The sequence below is a fragment of the Malassezia restricta genome, chromosome III (genome assembly GCF_003290485.1).
Source record: "Malassezia restricta chromosome III, complete sequence".
In the NCBI taxonomy this organism is placed as follows: Eukaryota; Fungi; Basidiomycota; class Malasseziomycetes; order Malasseziales; family Malasseziaceae; genus Malassezia; species Malassezia restricta.
In genome coordinates, this window is record NC_040195.1 from 1,070,356 (window position 1) to 1,086,160 (window position 15,805).

Sequence of the window (15,805 nt, forward strand, 5' to 3'; positions counted from 1 at the left end):
TATAGCTTATGTAATGCTACCTACGCCGGCGTCGAGCGGGCGTCACGGTGACGCGGGTCGTGACGGTCTCGGTGATGGTCTCGGTGCCGGTGTGCGTGACGGTCTCGGTGACCGTCTCGGTGACCGTCTCGGAGGCGGTCGAGGAACCGGATACGTAGCTCGCCTCGGAGTCGGTCGTGGAACCCGAATCAGAACTCGCCACTGAACCCGTCTCGGAACCCGAATCAGAAGCCGTCTCGGAGCTCGTCTCGGAGCTTGCCCCAGAGCTGGTCTCGGAGGCCGCCTCGGAGCTCGTCTCGGAACCCGTCTCAGAGCTCGTCTCAGAGCTCGTCTCGGAGCTTGCCCCAGAGCTGGTCTCGGAGGCCGCCTCGGAGCTCGTCTCGGAGCTCGCGTCCGAGGCCATGTCCGTATCGGCATCTTCCACCGAGCTCGTCTCGATAGCCGCCTCGTCCGCGCCCACGCTAAAGGCCCGCCAGTGCGTCCACAGCCACGGCTCGGCCACAAGCAGCTCGTCGTGGTCGTACCTCGCAAGAAGCCGATCCAGCGCTGGTATCGGCACATCACGCACTGCAGGCAGCTGCGTCGGTGCATCCATGCACAGCGCCACCACACCACGCTCCTCGTGCTCGCGCGCCACATAAATACCCGTGTGGTCCATTTGCACACAGCTGCAGCCAGCCAGCGCCCGAGACACGTCGGACCATACGTACACCGAAAACGGCGCCTCGTCAGCCGTCGACGGCACACGCGTGAACGATGGGCGCGGCGTAAGTGGCATCGGCACACACAAATCGACGAGCATCATGAGACCACTCACAGCCACAACGCGGCCGTCGTGCACACACAGCTGGCCCTCTCCATCGCGGTGCCGTGAGCCCAATACACGAGACGTGCGCCGGCCCTCGGCACACCGCACAAGCTCAGGAAACGCATAGTACACGAGCTCCGGCGCGGCGCTGCCCCGCAGCAGATGCGCTTTGTAGTGGCGGATGAACAGGAGGCCGCTGTCCGACAGCGCCACGAGGGTATCTGTGCTCGCATCGGGATGCACGGCGTCCCACTGCCTCATCTCGATACCAGGCTCGTGCCGAAACGCCTGGTACGCGGATGCCAGGACGATGGGCGAGCGGATCGCATGCATCTGGCGCAGCTGGAAGCGCGGCGCACCACATGGCTGCGGAAGTAGCTCAGGCACGAACGAAGCAAGGGGATAGCCGGCGATCCAGTCGTGCAGCGTCATGGCGACGCGCTGCGAAGCGCGCCCAATCACCGTCAGAGACAGCTGCCCCGCGCCGGCGACGTAGAAAAAGTCGTCGTCCATATCAATGTACGTGACATTGCCATGCTCGTGCTCCGTGCCGCCGAGATGCACGAGATGCGTCTGCGCAAGCGAACGCACGTCGTATGCCAGGAGCAGATCATCGAGCGTCGCTACCAGCACATGCGCACCCACGAGGCGAAAGGCCCGAATGGCATGACCCGCGCGGATCGCGCCAGCCCGCCGATACACGCCGCGCCGCTCGCTCTGCCACACATCCAGCTCGTCAGGCTCGCCGTCATCAAACACCATCCAGCCCTGATCGCACTCGAGATGAGGGTATCTGTGCAGCACGTCCACCTCCCACAGCCTCTCGCCGGTCGTCATATCCGCGGTGCACACGCGACCCGTCGTGGTCGTCATCACCACATAGTGCTCCTCAGGCACTAACCGGATGCGCCACGCACGTTCGTCCGTGAGCCGCCGAGCCGCAGGAAACAGCTCGTGCACGTGGTGGTGAGGCGGGGGGCGTGGTCGATATCGGCCCCAGCACACGTCGTGGCGCCGCTCCCTTTGGCACAGCTCATAAAAAGAGGAGAGCGCGCCAGGCGTCGTACGACGGCGACGCTCTGCCGTCGCGAGATCGTCGGAAGCTTGGCACCATCCCTCGACCTGCGCCCTGCGCCGCCACAGTGTGTCGTTGCGCGTGATCCTGTACCATTCTAGACATCAGCAGCATATACGTACGCCTGCACACCTCGGAGGCATGTGCGAGCGACGAGATATCAAGATGCTGGCATATCGCCAACACGACCTCGTCGGGAAACAGCCACACGATGCCAGGCGCCCACCGAGCGTGAGGAGGCGAGGCAACCAAGTGCCTCGCTCCACGCACCTCGGCCGACGTACGGAGCTGACGCGGCCCCTGCCACCACTTCCGCCTCCGCCCGCAGCCATGGGGGACGACGAGAAGCACGTCGAGCAGGCGGCCCTAGAGCACGAGGACCTCGACGACAAGTCTGAAACCGAGCGCACGCCGACTCGTCGCTCGCGGCGCATGCATGCTCAGGACGAGCAGGAGGACATGGAGGCCGTCGTGGATGCGCCGCCCCCGCCGTCGCCGACAGCACCGCACATGGACGGCACAGAGAGCGGCGATGAAGGCGTGACGCGATGCGTGTGCGGAAGCCCTGACGAGAATCTGGGGCTGATGATCCAGTGCGAGACGTGCAAGTCCTGGCAGCACTGTGCGTGTATGGGCATGCACACGGAGGAAGACTGCCCGGATGTGTACTACTGCGAGCAGTGCCGCCCAGAGAACCATATCGAGCTTCTGCGCTCACTTGGATTCCTCTCGGCCAAGATACAGCGGCGCGGCACGTCGCGCCAAAGTGGGCGCCCGATGTTTTCCCGCGAATCGGCCCAGGCCCTACGTGAGGCCCGCGATGCCATCCGGGAGATGGCCATCGAGAATGCCGCGCGCTTGCGTGGCCATGCGCCCAGCAAGCCTGCCGCAACGCCCCGCAGCGCGTCGGAATCGCGCGCAATGCCCAAGCGGCGCACGATGAACAGTCGCGATTTTGGCGAGGACGGCTGGGAGCCCATCCCACCAGAGCTCTTGCGTGAAGACGAGAACGACGACCATGATCAGGACGATGCTTTGGATCGTAAGCGCAAGCGATTCTCGGACGAGGCGAACGAGCACGTCGCGTTGGACAAGCGGCGGCGCACCGAGCAGCGGCGATCGGCTCAGCCGCCCGACGAGACGCATCGCGAGACGCCGCAGCCCGAAGCACGCCTCCCGCGCAAATCGAAGGAAACAGAGAAGCCGAAGCATGCAAACCAGTACACATACCGCCACAAGCAAGACGAAGACACGCAGCCAGCGCCAGCGCCGCCGAGTCTCGCTCGCTCACGCGAGGGACGTCGCCCAGGGCGCGCGCAGGACAGTGCCAGTCGGTCTGGCACGCCTCAGCCCGACGCATCGCATCGCGCCACGGCTCATCATACCCTGCCAGAGCACCTCTCGCACCTGGCGTACCTGTTACCGCCCGCGCTGGAGGACGAAGAGCCACGAGCACCGATGCAGCCACCTCGGCCAGGCCTGCCGCCGCCATTTGAGTGTGTGACACCGATCGACACCTCCATCAAGATCCGATTCCCACAGAAGCGCATGACGATGGGCGAGATGCGCAAGCGCGTGCGAGTGACAGGCGAATACATGACGCGCATCCAGCTGGAGGCCGTGGATCGCGAAAAGCGCGTGGCCTTCCTCCGATCCGTCGTGAGCGGCGACAAGCCTCCGACAGACGAGTTACCTCTGAGCATGCAGCTCGCCGATCAGCTGTCGCGCGACTTGGCCGCCTTTCAGCGGCGTTTTGGCATGCAAGGCACGCTGGGCTCGCGCACAGACGACGTGGCGTCGGATGCCTAATACACGTGGCTCCACGTGGTAGAGAGAAAAAAAAAGTTTGTATAGATGCGCCCACGGCTCCGAGCAGCGTTTCCTGGATGACCACGTCGCTCGCCTCGCAGTTGGCAGGCATCCGCTCGCACCATGCGGAGCGCCTGTCCAGCTCAGGTGCGCTGACTATGCGTGACTCGTACCTGTTTACGCCGCGAGTCGCGGCTGAGCAGGACCACCTGACCGTGCATGCTTTGGGCGTGACGGGCTGGGAGCAGCTGACAGAGGAGGATGGCGTGCTGGCGGCATGGCCTCATGGCGAGCTGCTGTTTGGTGATCAGAGTGTGAAGACGGACCGCGCGACGCTGTCGAAGCAGGCGAATGCCGATATCGACGTGGCGGTGCGCGAGCTACTGTACTTGATGGGCCCTGTCTTGCTCTCGCGCAGCGCGGCCAAGTGTCTGGAATGGCTCGTTCGGCGCTTTCGGATTCACGAGTACACGCCGCACGACCTACTGCATGCGTTCTTCCCGTACCATCTCACGCCGCAATTCGCCCGTATATTGCAGCTCGTGCCGGTCGACAAGCACGCCGAGATGCGGTTCCTCGTGCCGGTGAAAAAGAGTCAGACACCGCTCCCTACGTCGGTGCTGATCCAGGCGATGGGGTCGAACATGGATGTGCTGCGGTGGGTCGCTTCGGCTCGTGCGCCCACGCCCAGCGTCGCTGGCACGAGACGCATGCACGTCCCCTTTTGGACGTCGATTCTCGTGCAGTTTTGTCTGTTCCGCCGCCTGAACAAGCGTTTTCGGGCCTCGGACGCGCAGACCATGTTGGCGTTCCTCGTGCCTGAGATTTTGCATGTCGCCCAGGGCGCGATGCAGGACCAAGAAACGGCCGTGGGCGCGATGATGGTGCTGTGCTCTCTTGGCGTGGCCTTCCCGCTGCGTGCCAAGGCCGTGCGGGGTGTGTTGGATGCTATGGTGCCACTAGCTACGTCTGCGACGCCGTCGGTGGCGCGTGCGATGGTCGCAGCGTGTATGTCGCTGTGCTCGAGTCCCGACGACGTCGCCGATCCCTTTGAGACATCGCAGCGGCTGCTGTCAGACACTATGGTCGATGCGCTCGTGGCGCTGCCTGAGCTCGTGCCGCAAGTGGTGCGGGCATGGGAGACGCACGATGTCGAGCCGTTCATGGCTCAGCTGCTGGGCGCCTTGGTGGCCCAAGCGTCGTCGGACGCGGCGCAGTCGGTGCTCGAGCGCTTACTGGATCAGGCCACGCTGCCTGCGTCACTCGCGCGCCGCACGTATGTCAGTCTCCTGCGCCGGCCCACGGCGCCCGAGGCATGGCATGCGCGTGTGCGTTTGCTGGCGCGTCTACGTGAACGGCACCCAGCGACGCTGGACGAGGCGCTAGCTGTGGCGCGGCAGACGCACGAAGAGCAGGCATGGCAGGTCATGCGGGCTGTGCTGCATATGCAAGCGACCGGCACGGTGCCGGACGACCCGCCACAGGATGCTGCTCTGTGGTTGGGTGTACACAGTGCGGACGTGCATGCCCAGCACATGGCTCTCGAGCATCTCCTGCAGGCTGTGGACCAGGGCGAGATACGCGCCCACGACTCGCTCGTGCGCGACGCCATCCATGCAGCTGTCACGCGTGCGCATGTGCCGCTCGTCGAGACGCTGTATGCGCATGCGCCCACGCTGTTGGCCGCGATGGAGCCAGGCGCGCTGCTGGATATGGCGGTGACACGAATGCAGGCCACGTCTGTCTCAGGACAGGAGCGCCACTTGCACGTGGCCTTTGTGACACAGCACCTCTTGCCGCGGGCGCCCGAGTTGGGCGAGCGCGTATGGCGTGACATGCTGTGGCCCGAGCTGATGCCTAGGTCGGGTGCCTGTACGGACGCCTTGGCAGCTCTGCAGCATGTGGATGTGCCGCCGATGGCGCGCGCCGTCGTGCAAGCGACTCTGCATGCCTCGCCGCGTGAGCCGGTGGCGTGGACGCTGCGTGTCGCGCAAGCGATCGTGACGTACCTCGTGTCATGTGACGAGGCCACCCTGCTCCGAGAAGCGGATGGCCTGTGTGACACGACGGCGACGAAGCCCATTTCGTACGGTGGCGCACTCGCCCTCCTCGTGCTGAGTCAGTTACTTGCACAGGACGTGCCGCCACGCGTATGGATCGCGCTGGCGTACCGCGCTACGACAATTGTGCATACGCAGCAGCTGCTCGCCGGCCAGGTCGACGATGTCATGGTCGGGCACCATGTGGATGAGGCCCTAGTGCAGCAAGTCTTGTCCAAGCTATCGCGCCAGAGCGTGCGTCTGCTTGGTGTGCAGGTGCTGTACATGGTCCTGCAGCACCTGCCTACGAACGTCGATGCATCGCTGATGATGGCCGTCCAGCAGCGCACGACGCCTGGGGCGCAGCTGATGCTGCATGTCTACCAAACCCTGCATGCGCCGGGCGTGGGTAAGATTGCCTCGACCAAGCTGGTGCCGGTGCTGTTTGAGCGCATGGGATGGCATGCGCTGGCCTTGCTGGCCGGTGTGTGGACGTCGCCCGGCGGGCACGATATCAAGAACACGGCCACGTCGCTCCCATCTCTCGTGACAGCGCTGGATGCCGGCTCTGTCGTGCCACGCAGCGATGTGTCGGTGCGTCTGATGGCGATGCGGCATGCTGCGCTGCTTGTTACGGCAGCTACGCAGCACCGCCGGGCCCTCGATGTGCAGACGCTGTTGCCCAGTCTGTTGGTGGTGTTGCAGGATACCGTGCCGGTTCTTCGCGATGCAGCGGCCCAGCTGCTGTGCGCTCTGGACGCATGGAATGCGGCTAGCGAGCAGGACGCGCCGCGCGAAGTGTATGGCCTGGAGCAGGTGTACGGCCAGCACAGTGCCGCGCTGCAGTACCTCGACACGCCGACGTATGTCAAGTACACGTCGCTGCTGGCGAAGGAAGCTGGCGCATTCATCAACGATGCGGCGTATCTCGCGGCGACGCACACAGCGATGCTGCGCGGCACCGGCAAAAAGGAGACGCTGTTCCGCTCCAAGGTGCTGTGCTACCTGCTGAGCCATGCCGTATGCACGCAGGACGTTCACATGCGCATGGCACTCCTTGGTATCGTACGCGACGTGCCAGCGCCCTGCAAACTCACCACGGTGCTGCCTCTCATCCAGGAGGCGGTGGATGGCCACGTGCAAGATCCCGTGTACTTGCAGCTGCTGTACGAGACGTATGATGCGAGCGCGGACCTCGATCGCACGTCGTTTGCGTACTTGGAGCGCTCGCTGCGCGGTGGCGTACACCTGCAGCAGGCTGCGCTAGGCACGCTGCACGGCCTGTATCCCGCGCTGCGCATGGAGCACAAGCAGACCGTCTTTTTGGCTATGGCTGAGACGCTCGCGGATCCGCATACGCCCAGTGTCGCGGGTGCGAGCGCCGCTCTGCGGTCTCTGCCCGTGTCGGACGCCGTGCTCGTCTCGGTTTTGCGCTCGCTGTGCGAGTCGCTCGAGGAGGAAGACGAGGAGGCGCCCAAGCGAGCACGGACTCACTCGACTCGGGACGAGCAGGTCCGTCATGCCGCGGTGGTGCTGATCACGGTGCTGGAGAGCATGCAGAGCCGCACACTCGGTATGGAGGCATCGCTTGTGGCGGCGCTCTTTGACGTGGTGCGCACGGCGATTTCCCTGCATGCGACGCACCTGTTCAATGCCGAGTACGTCTTGCAGTTGGCGATGCAGAGTCTGTGTGACGTGTTTGACCACATTACGGTGCTGCCTGTCGACGTGGCCCAGGTCATTCGTGCGGACACGATTGTGAATGCCATCAAGGTCTCGACGAACACGCAGAGCATTAATCATGCGATCCTGCTTCTCGCTCGCTTTGCGCGCCTCGACGCGGAGCTTGTGCTGCACAACATCATGCCGATCTTTACGTTTGTCGGCCTGAATGTGCTACAGCGGGACGACAGGTTCACGCTGTCCGTGGTCGAGCAGACGCTGCGGAGCATTATTCCTGCCTTTGTGAAAGCCGTGCGGCCGCAAGTCATCAACGACAAGGACGCCCTCCTAGCGCTGTGGTGCGAGACACGCAGTCTGCTGCGCATCTTCAGCGACGCGTCCACGCACATCCCGCGGCACCGTCGCCATGTATTTTTCCGGCTGCTCGTCGATGTGCTCGGCGCTGATGACTTCTTGGCGCCCGTGTGCATGCTGCTGGCGGACCGTGTCACACATCGTGTGACGCGCTCGCCAGGCAGCAGTAGCAGTCTGCTGCAGCTGCCGCTCGGGATCATGCGGGCTGAGCCGTTCCATGTGCGTGTGCATGCGATGAACCAGATGTGGTCCGAGATTGTGCGACTGCTGGATAACTCGGACGATGTCTTTTTGGTGCCGACGCCGCGTCGTGAGTACTCGGATGAGCACTTGTCGACGATGCACCAGGCACATACGCTGCTCCTGTTCTTGCACGACGCCATGACGCAGACGCCCACGGACGAAGCCAGTGAGGAGCTCGCCCAGTATGCATGGTACACGCTGTGTGTCGCACCGGAAGACGAGGCGCTGCAAGCGGCTCTGCACAAGGCGCGCACGCCCGTCTTTCAAAGTCTGCCGACGTCCACCTTCCTCACGCTCGTGCTGCATCTCTTGCATGGCACGCGCGAGGCGCCACCTGGCCTGCAGGGCACGGTACCACAGCGTGTTGACATGCCACGCACCGCTCTCGACCTGCTGGCCTCGCGTGCGATACGGACGGACCGAGCGGCGCACGTTGCCCTGTTCGAGGAGCTGCACAAGGCGCTCGTGCACGTGTACGAGACACACCCGTCGCTTGGGGCCGATGCACTGGATCTGCTGCACACGTCGATCACGCACAGCGTATCGTCCGAGCACGCTGCTCTGACGCAGCTCATGCCGCCGTTGTGGGCGCATGCACCGCAGCCTCAGGTACTGCATGTGCTCACGGCCATCCTCCTGCATGTGGGTGTGCGTGCGCTCTCGCACCTTGCGGTGCTGGTGCCGTATGCGTGTGAGGCGGCCGAGACTGGCAGTGATGACGACGTGCACAGTGCGGCTTTGCTGTTGCTGGCAGCGCTCTTCAAAACGCTCTCGCAGTTCATGCATGGCTATGTCGCGCGCGTGATGCGCTTGCTGGTGTCGAAAGACACAACGCACGTTCGCAGTGCAGCCCGCAAGGTCCAGGATGCGATGGTCAAGCGCATGCCGCCCGCCACGATGCTCGAGGCGTGGGGCGTCGTGTGGCGCGAGACGCCGGCGTCAGCCACGTCGCTCCTGCACATGCTTCAATGGACGGTGCGGCACATGGACAAGGCAGCGGTGACTGCGCACTACAAGACCGTGTTTCGGTTTGTGCTGCAGGCCATGGACCTGCAGCGCAAGGCGTCTGCACCGTCGCGTGGCGTGTTGCCGGCCGTGGAGCGTGCCGTGCATGTGTTTGTGACGCTGTCGTTGAAGCTGAGTGAGACGCAGTTCCGCCCGCTGTTTTTGCGCACGTACGACTGGGCTGTGGTCGACTTGTTGGAGGAAGATGCGCAGGGTATGGAGGCGCGATCTTTGGCGCTGTATACCCTCGTCCAGATGCTCTTTGAGCAGCTGCACGCGATGATGGTGCCGTTCTATGCGGTCGTGATCGAGCATGTGATCGAGGTACTGCAGCAGGCGACGCGCACGCCGCTGTGGTACGAGGTCGTGCGCAGTGTGCGTGTGTGTGCTGAGGCAGATGAGGGCGTGTTTTGGAACGCGTCGCGTGCGACGCCCTGCATCGCGCCGCTCGTAGCCGCGATGTGTGAAGAGGACGCAGCGCTGATCCCCGAGACGCTGCTGGCCCTCGCTCAGGCTGTGCCGGACGACGAATTTTTGCGTGCGCTGAATACGGCGCTCATGGCCGCGGCGCACACGGAGCATGTGCCGACGCAGGTACGTACGCTGCACACGTGTGCGTCGCTGTGGGCAGCGCACGGCATGGCGCTTCTTGCGTTTGTGCCGGAAACGGTGGCATCGCTCTCAGAGCTGCTCGACAATGCTGATCCACGCACGTCCAAGGCAGCGCTCGAGCTGCGTGTGCACATGGAAGAGGCGCTCGGCGAGCCGCTCGACTCGTACCTCGACTCGATGTAGCTCATAGCCTGTGGAGGTTCTTCTCGACATTCATGCAGCCCTCGTGGGTGGCGTATGGCATTCAGGGGGCAGTGCAGTACATCCGGCGGCATGCGCCGGGCTGTTTTCGAAGCATAGATCTACGTGACCTCGTGCATGCCCGCATTGCGATCGACGCGACGCTACTCACGCAGCGCCTATTTTACCGTGCGAGCACGGATCCAGCACGGCATGTCACGGGGTGCCGCGAAGTGATCCAGGCCCTGCATCGAGTGCCATGCCATCCCATCATGGTGTTCGATCACCCGAATGCCCGTCTTCCCCAAAAGGCTCGCGAGCATGCCAGACGGCGGGCCGCGCATCACCTCGCTCTGCAGCGCCATTCGTGGGAAAGTGCGCGCCACGCACGTCTGGAGGCGCTCGCGGCGTGTGCGGATGCCCATGCCAGTCTCACGGACGGAGAAAAGGCGCAGCTCAGCGAGCGCTTGCGTCAGTGGCAGCGATGCGACCTGCGCGGTGCACAGACGTATGCCCCCCTAGCAGAAGAGCAAAGGGAGTCGTTGCTGCAGCACACCTTGGATCCTGCAGCGCAGTTTGAGGACGATGCGTACGCGTCGTTTCGGGACGACGAGTACGAGATCGTGGATGAGCCGGAGGTCGCTGACGACTTTGAGCCCGTCGCTGTCAGCACGCTTGATCAGCTGGCTCATGCGATCCACGCCCTTCGGCAAGAGTATGCACAGCTCGCCAGGCCGCGTGAAACGCTCTCGCAACGAAGCCTCTCTTGCGCCGAGGAACACGTATACGCTTCGTTCGAGAGCGGGGCGCTGGGCGCTGACGCATGCCTCGTGTCGCACGACCCGACACAGTGGCAGACGATTCGTCACGAACTCGAGCGAGCCGTCCAGCGCCTCGAGTGGGAAGACGGCCGATGGACCTCAGACACACAGGGTCCCAGCATCCGCGTCCGAGACATCATCACGTACCTGTGTGCATGGAGTACGCGTCTCATGCGCATATACCAGCGCTCCTCGCGCCTCGTACCCAAGCAGGCCTACGTGGACGTCATGGAGCTGTGCCGCCACTTGCATGTACCTGTCTTGGTATCGGGCGACGGCACGAAAGAGGGTGGGCCCCTGCATGAGGCTGAGGCACTCGCCAGTGCGCTCGTGCGCGACGGCTATGCCGACATGGTCGCTAGTGAAGACAGTGATGTCCTGCTATACCAAGTCCCGCTCCTCCGTGGCCTGTCCAACATGTCGCTCGAGCTGGTGGACACGCTGCGTGTCTATCCCCACATGTTTCCGCAAGCGACCTCGCCGTTCGATGCCTTTCTCGAATTCGCGCTCTTGTGCGGCACGGACTTCAACCGCACGGTGCCAGGCATCGCCGCCACGACCGCGTGCCGGTCGATTGCGCAGTACGGCTCCGTAGAGGCGGTGCTTCGCATGTCTGAGCCGCGGTATGCGCCGCCGGATCAGCTGGAGATGGATGCGTACCTCGCCGAGCTCGAAGAGGCGCGCAGCATCTTTTTGCACCCGCCGCGCATCGAGCTGGCCATGGCTGAAGAGGCGGGCCTGCGGCTCAAGTCTGCGCTCCCTTCCTGCGAGCCCGAGCCGCCGTGGGCCACGTTCCTGCACACGCATGCGTGCTTATCGCCCATCTGATACGATCCCCCCAGGCGGAGCGCTTCCTTGCACGACCATGGCAACTCTGTATAGATACCCTATGTAAAACGCGCACGAAACGTGCGCTCGCGTGTCCCAAAAAAGTCTAAGCGGTGCCGCGAATAGCCGTGCCAAACTGTGTGCGGGACGCGCTGCCGTACAAAGTCGACGACGGACTCGGGGACGTGGGCACACAAGTCAATGTCCAGATACTCAAGCGCCTCACAGGCCACCAGGGTATCAGGACGTGCTTCTCGAGAGACAGCACGCCACGCGTCGGCCAGGGTTTGCTGCTGTGCGAGACCTGCGCGCACATGCACGAGATGCAAAAGTTCACGGCCTCGTATAGTATTGGCGTCTTGGACGTCAAGACGCCGAAGACGCGGACAACAAACGCGCACGTGTGAAGCGCTATTCGCTAGGGCGCCCGGCGTAAGCATCTGCAAAAGCAGAGATGGCGTGAGAGGCTGAGCCAGCGCCGCATCCCATGTCGGCCACAAAAGATCAGGAGGCGTGGGGCCATACGCATCCAGGACCACATGGAGCGTGTGGATCCGCGAGCATGACTCGAGGATCGTGCACGCTAAGCGGGTATCTGAGTTGGTGCCGATGCGCAATCGAAGCACCTCGAGGGAGGCGCACATGGCCTGCGTAAGCGCCAAGAGATCCGCCTGCTCGCGCAAAGCAGCATCATCAGGTATAGACACTTCGAACGAATCGAGGGCAGGCCATAATGCCACGCGACCCAACAAGGCTAGTGGCGCGTGAAAGTGGCGCAGATGAGGGTAGGACACAGGCTCCTGCGTCGTATGAGGAGGAGGACACTGAATATGCCACGCGGCTTTGCCACGCAATTCAATATGCTCCAGTGTCGCATGCGCATGCTGAACCAAGAGGCTAGGAGGTGTGCCGTACTTGGTACGCATGTGCTCTGTCGCATGGAGCGCGTCGCCCATGTCATACACAAAGTGCGCGAGTGCATCACACGCGCGGAGCAGCGGGGTATCTGCGACTGACATTGTGACGCGCTCTAGCGTCAGACTCTGCAGTTGGCAGGCAGAAGAGCCTGGCGCAGGAAGCAGGTCAGGCACCGATGAACGTAGGCACAGAGTACGTAGGTGCGTCTGTTGTAGAGCCCATACAAACCACCGAGGAGCATACTGGCTCTCGACTGCGAAAGAAGTCAGTGGTATCCTTGCGAGAGTATCTGGCAAGTTTTTCAGATGCGACAAAGGCCTCTTGATTGATACAGAACGGACAGAGGAGCCACCGCGTCGGAGAAAGGTGAGGAAGGCTTTTTTTTGATAGTGCGCGGCAGTCTCCGCCGCCATCTGCGGTGGTGGGGCACGAATGTACACCGCTTGCCAGAAGACAGAGTGTTTGATAATGCTTTCGTTCCATCGTTGGCATACACCTCGGCACTGGACCAGCGACACAAAAGGGAGAAGGCGGAGCACGCGGATCAGAAGCTCCATGGGTATACGAGACATGGCTGTTGAGACAGGCTCAGCCACCTCTCTGGCACGAGCCATGACCCTGAGGCGCTCTCCTTTGTCATGGTATCCGAGCTTTTCAAAGACCTGCGCCGACTGCATTAAGATCTCAGTCTGACTCGGGGCTAATCGCAGGCACCGGCGAAGATCCGCTAATGACTGCTTAATATCGGACGCCTGAGCATACAAATGTGCGCGTCTCAGATAAATATAGGCACGCTTCGTGGCATCTGTCGTCTTTGCCAGCTGCTCGGTCGTGCGATGGACATGCACATCCCACGGCTCGGACGCCATCATCGACCCACCACACCATCGGTGGAGGTCAAGCTACGTTTTCGACCGCATGCCAGGACAAATCGAGCCTCGACGCGTCGCTGTGGCGCTAGCCATCGATTATGACGAGAACCGAACAGATCGTGCGCTTGTGATGTTGGTACGCTCGCGCAAGCATAGCGATAAGTGGGTCGTACCTAAGGGCGGGATCGAGAAGGGCGAGTCGGCCAGGGAAGCGGCAGCCCGAGAATTATGGGAGGAAGCTGGCGTGAAAGTGGGCAAGGAAGCACCGCCATGGGGCCTCGATGCTGAGCCTGTCATGCATAGAGACAAGCGCGCACACAAGAAATGCCCTGCTGATTTGATCGACACGCCCAACATGATCCCCCGAGCAGTGTATGTGCTGGAGGAATTCCGAATGCACCCCTCCAATGTGCATGCCAAGTGGCCCGAGGCTCATGAGCGGGAGCGTCAGCTGTTTCCGCTACACGAAGCCATTGAGCACGTATCATGGCGTGAGGGCATGCGCGAACTGATCGAAAATGCACGAATCGTAACATCTGGCTTTTACAAAGGAACGTAGTGGCTATCATTATGAGAATTTGAGCAGGGAGTCGCCGCGGTGGCACCGGTGCAAGAAGTTCACAATTGTATCGATCTCTTTTGGTGGCGGCAGAGAGTTGTAGTGTTTGGTCGCCATGGCTGCGAGGTGTGTATGCTCTTCGTCGCGGTCAAAAAAGTGGGGATGGCCCTCCTCTCTGTGACGCTCGGTGGTATGTGCTGTGGCAGATCGTGTAAGTGGGGCAGACTCTGTTACTTCGTCCGTCTGCTTCTCGTTTTGTGGATTTTGGACGGGCGGCTCTGGCTCATCAGCTAGGCTAGGATCTCTGATCATGCTCCTCGGTGGATAATGCGGCTCGATGCCATGGTGTACCATGTACTTCAACGTGGCATCCAGAGGAAAGTCTGCAAAGTTGACCGACATATCTGGAGAAGCGTCATCTTTGAACGTTAGATGCACACACGTACCGCCCTTCTCGCGCTGCCCCGCATCTCGATCGCCTGGCGCTTGGCTCATCGCGGCGTCCAAGAGAGCACCTGTTGGCCTCACACGCGGGGGAAACCTGTTCCTCGTCACGTGAGGAGAGGTCTGGGAGCCTGCACGACGTGCGTGTGGCATGACGATCAAAATGCATCTGGGCCAGCGCATGGCACGAGCAGCATACATGCAGCGGCGCATGGCAAGCCGCATGTCACAGCGAACTGCTCCAAAAAGCCCTCCAACGTGGAACGAGCAAAGGTGGTCCAATCGGACCGTGGTGACCCTATCGACATTGGTCGGAGGTATCGTACGTGAACGAGACTGACCCAGATGTATGTGATAGGCTTTTCGCAGGGATTTCGCCAGGCCCAGGCACGCGGCTTGACATCCCCAACTGAAACATCATCGTCAACAGAGTAATGGGGTGCTATGAGCATCTACCAACCCTGGACAATTTTTTGGGCCATAGGAATCCACAGCATAAGCTGCTTCACATCCTATAGCAGGGAAATATGAGCACGTCTAGTGTCGTCGTCATTTACATTAGAGCGAATCCTTGGCAACCGTAGCGGGGCTCTGGCCAGCAGCCTTGACACGCTTGCGCAGCTTCTCGACCGACTTGTTGCCACGAATACCACCGCCCCAGTGACGACGAGCCTCGTCGTACTTGTCAAGGTAGTTGGCCTTGGCAGCCGACACGAGGTCAGCAAGCTCACGCTCGTCCTCAGAACGAACGTCCTGGATGACAGCGATAGCCGTGCGCTTCAGGTGCACCACGGCACCGAGACGCGAGCTCGACTTGACAATGACGTAAGGAATGCCCATCTTGCGGCAGAGGGCGGGCACAAACACCACAAGCTCAATAGGGTCAACGTCGTCAGCAATCACGACGAGGTTGGCCTTCTTGGCCTCAATGAGAGCAACACAGTGGTTCAGACCATACTTGACGTAGAGCGGCTTCTTGCCGTCGGCCTTCGGGTCGACCTTGTTGCCGGCAGCCACCTCCTTGGCCACGGCGTCCAGACGCGCCTTCTTCTCCTGCTTCGACTCGGGGCGGTACTTGTTCATGAGCTTGAACAGAGCCGTCGCCGTGTTCTTGTCAAGCGTGTTGGAGAACTGGGCGATAGCCGGGGGCACCTTGAGGCGTTGCTGGAGGATCACACGCTGGCGCTGGAGACGAACGTACTCCGGCCACTTGACAAAGCGCGTCAGGTCGCGCTTGGGCTGAATGTCCTGACCTGTATTTGTTAGTCACATGCGCCACATACCAATGCCAAAGTGACGAGGGCGGCTCTCAAAGAGAGGGTTCGTGTTCGACTTGCTCGAGCTACTCTTCGAGTAGGGAGCAGGTGCAGGCTTCTTACCAGTGTTCTTGGTGGCCTTAGGCTGTAGATCATCGAGACGAGTCAGCATCATGCCCATGCACACGCCGAGCTCGGAGCTCTAAACTGCTTCACCCACCGGATGCATCAAGAAGATGATCCGGATGGGATCACGCAGACATTATATGCGTACCATTACGAAGAATCAACAGAAAACG

General features: G+C 61.9%; 9 protein-coding genes across 9 annotated transcripts; 5 read left to right on the top strand and 4 right to left on the bottom strand.

Annotated features, from left to right (window-relative positions):
- Window positions 1–16: 16 nt before the first annotated feature.
- On the bottom strand, window positions 17–1,681 carry MRET_2284 (uncharacterized protein; the record flags this gene model as incomplete). The annotated part of the gene is made up of 1 exon (XM_027628911.1): window positions 17–1,681. The coding sequence occupies one exon, from the start codon at window positions 1,679–1,681 to the stop codon at window positions 17–19; it is 1,665 nt and encodes a 554-aa protein (XP_027484619.1).
- A 532-nt stretch (window positions 1,682–2,213) lies between these two features.
- On the top strand, window positions 2,214–3,692 carry MRET_2285 (PHD finger domain protein; the record flags this gene model as incomplete). Its single annotated transcript, XM_027628912.1, has 1 exon — window positions 2,214–3,692. The coding sequence occupies one exon, from the start codon at window positions 2,214–2,216 to the stop codon at window positions 3,690–3,692; it is 1,479 nt and encodes a 492-aa protein (XP_027484618.1).
- Window positions 3,693–3,769: 77 nt separating this feature from the next.
- Window positions 3,770–9,811, top strand: MRET_2286 (U3 small nucleolar RNA-associated protein 10; the record flags this gene model as incomplete). The annotated part of the gene is made up of 1 exon (XM_027628913.1): window positions 3,770–9,811. One exon carries the CDS (start codon window positions 3,770–3,772, stop codon window positions 9,809–9,811), a length of 6,042 nt encoding a protein of 2,013 aa, XP_027484621.1.
- Window positions 9,812–9,843: 32 nt separating this feature from the next.
- On the top strand, window positions 9,844–11,457 carry MRET_2287 (flap endonuclease-1; the record flags this gene model as incomplete). Its single annotated transcript, XM_027628914.1, has 1 exon — window positions 9,844–11,457. The coding sequence occupies one exon, from the start codon at window positions 9,844–9,846 to the stop codon at window positions 11,455–11,457; it is 1,614 nt and encodes a 537-aa protein (XP_027484620.1).
- A 59-nt stretch (window positions 11,458–11,516) lies between these two features.
- Window positions 11,517–13,247, bottom strand: MRET_2288 (uncharacterized protein; the record flags this gene model as incomplete). Its single annotated transcript, XM_027628915.1, has 1 exon — window positions 11,517–13,247. One exon carries the CDS (start codon window positions 13,245–13,247, stop codon window positions 11,517–11,519), a length of 1,731 nt encoding a protein of 576 aa, XP_027484626.1.
- A 46-nt stretch (window positions 13,248–13,293) lies between these two features.
- MRET_2289 (diphosphoinositol-polyphosphate diphosphatase) lies at window positions 13,294–13,806 on the top strand (the record flags this gene model as incomplete). The annotated part of the gene is made up of 1 exon (XM_027628916.1): window positions 13,294–13,806. The coding sequence occupies one exon, from the start codon at window positions 13,294–13,296 to the stop codon at window positions 13,804–13,806; it is 513 nt and encodes a 170-aa protein (XP_027484625.1).
- A 9-nt stretch (window positions 13,807–13,815) lies between these two features.
- On the bottom strand, window positions 13,816–14,301 carry MRET_2290 (uncharacterized protein; the record flags this gene model as incomplete). Its single annotated transcript, XM_027628917.1, has 2 exons — window positions 13,816–14,225; window positions 14,253–14,301. 2 exons carry the CDS (start codon window positions 14,299–14,301, stop codon window positions 13,816–13,818), a joined length of 459 nt encoding a protein of 152 aa, XP_027484695.1.
- Window positions 14,302–14,401: 100 nt separating this feature from the next.
- Window positions 14,402–14,685, top strand: MRET_2291 (uncharacterized protein; the record flags this gene model as incomplete). Its single annotated transcript, XM_027628918.1, has 2 exons — window positions 14,402–14,572; window positions 14,596–14,685. The coding sequence occupies 2 exons, from the start codon at window positions 14,402–14,404 to the stop codon at window positions 14,683–14,685; spliced, it is 261 nt and encodes an 86-aa protein (XP_027484696.1).
- Window positions 14,686–14,808: 123 nt separating this feature from the next.
- On the bottom strand, window positions 14,809–15,783 carry MRET_2292 (large subunit ribosomal protein L7Ae; the record flags this gene model as incomplete). Its single annotated transcript, XM_027628919.1, has 3 exons — window positions 14,809–15,503; window positions 15,534–15,651; window positions 15,781–15,783. 3 exons carry the CDS (start codon window positions 15,781–15,783, stop codon window positions 14,809–14,811), a joined length of 816 nt encoding a protein of 271 aa, XP_027484693.1.
- Window positions 15,784–15,805: the final 22 nt, after the last annotated feature.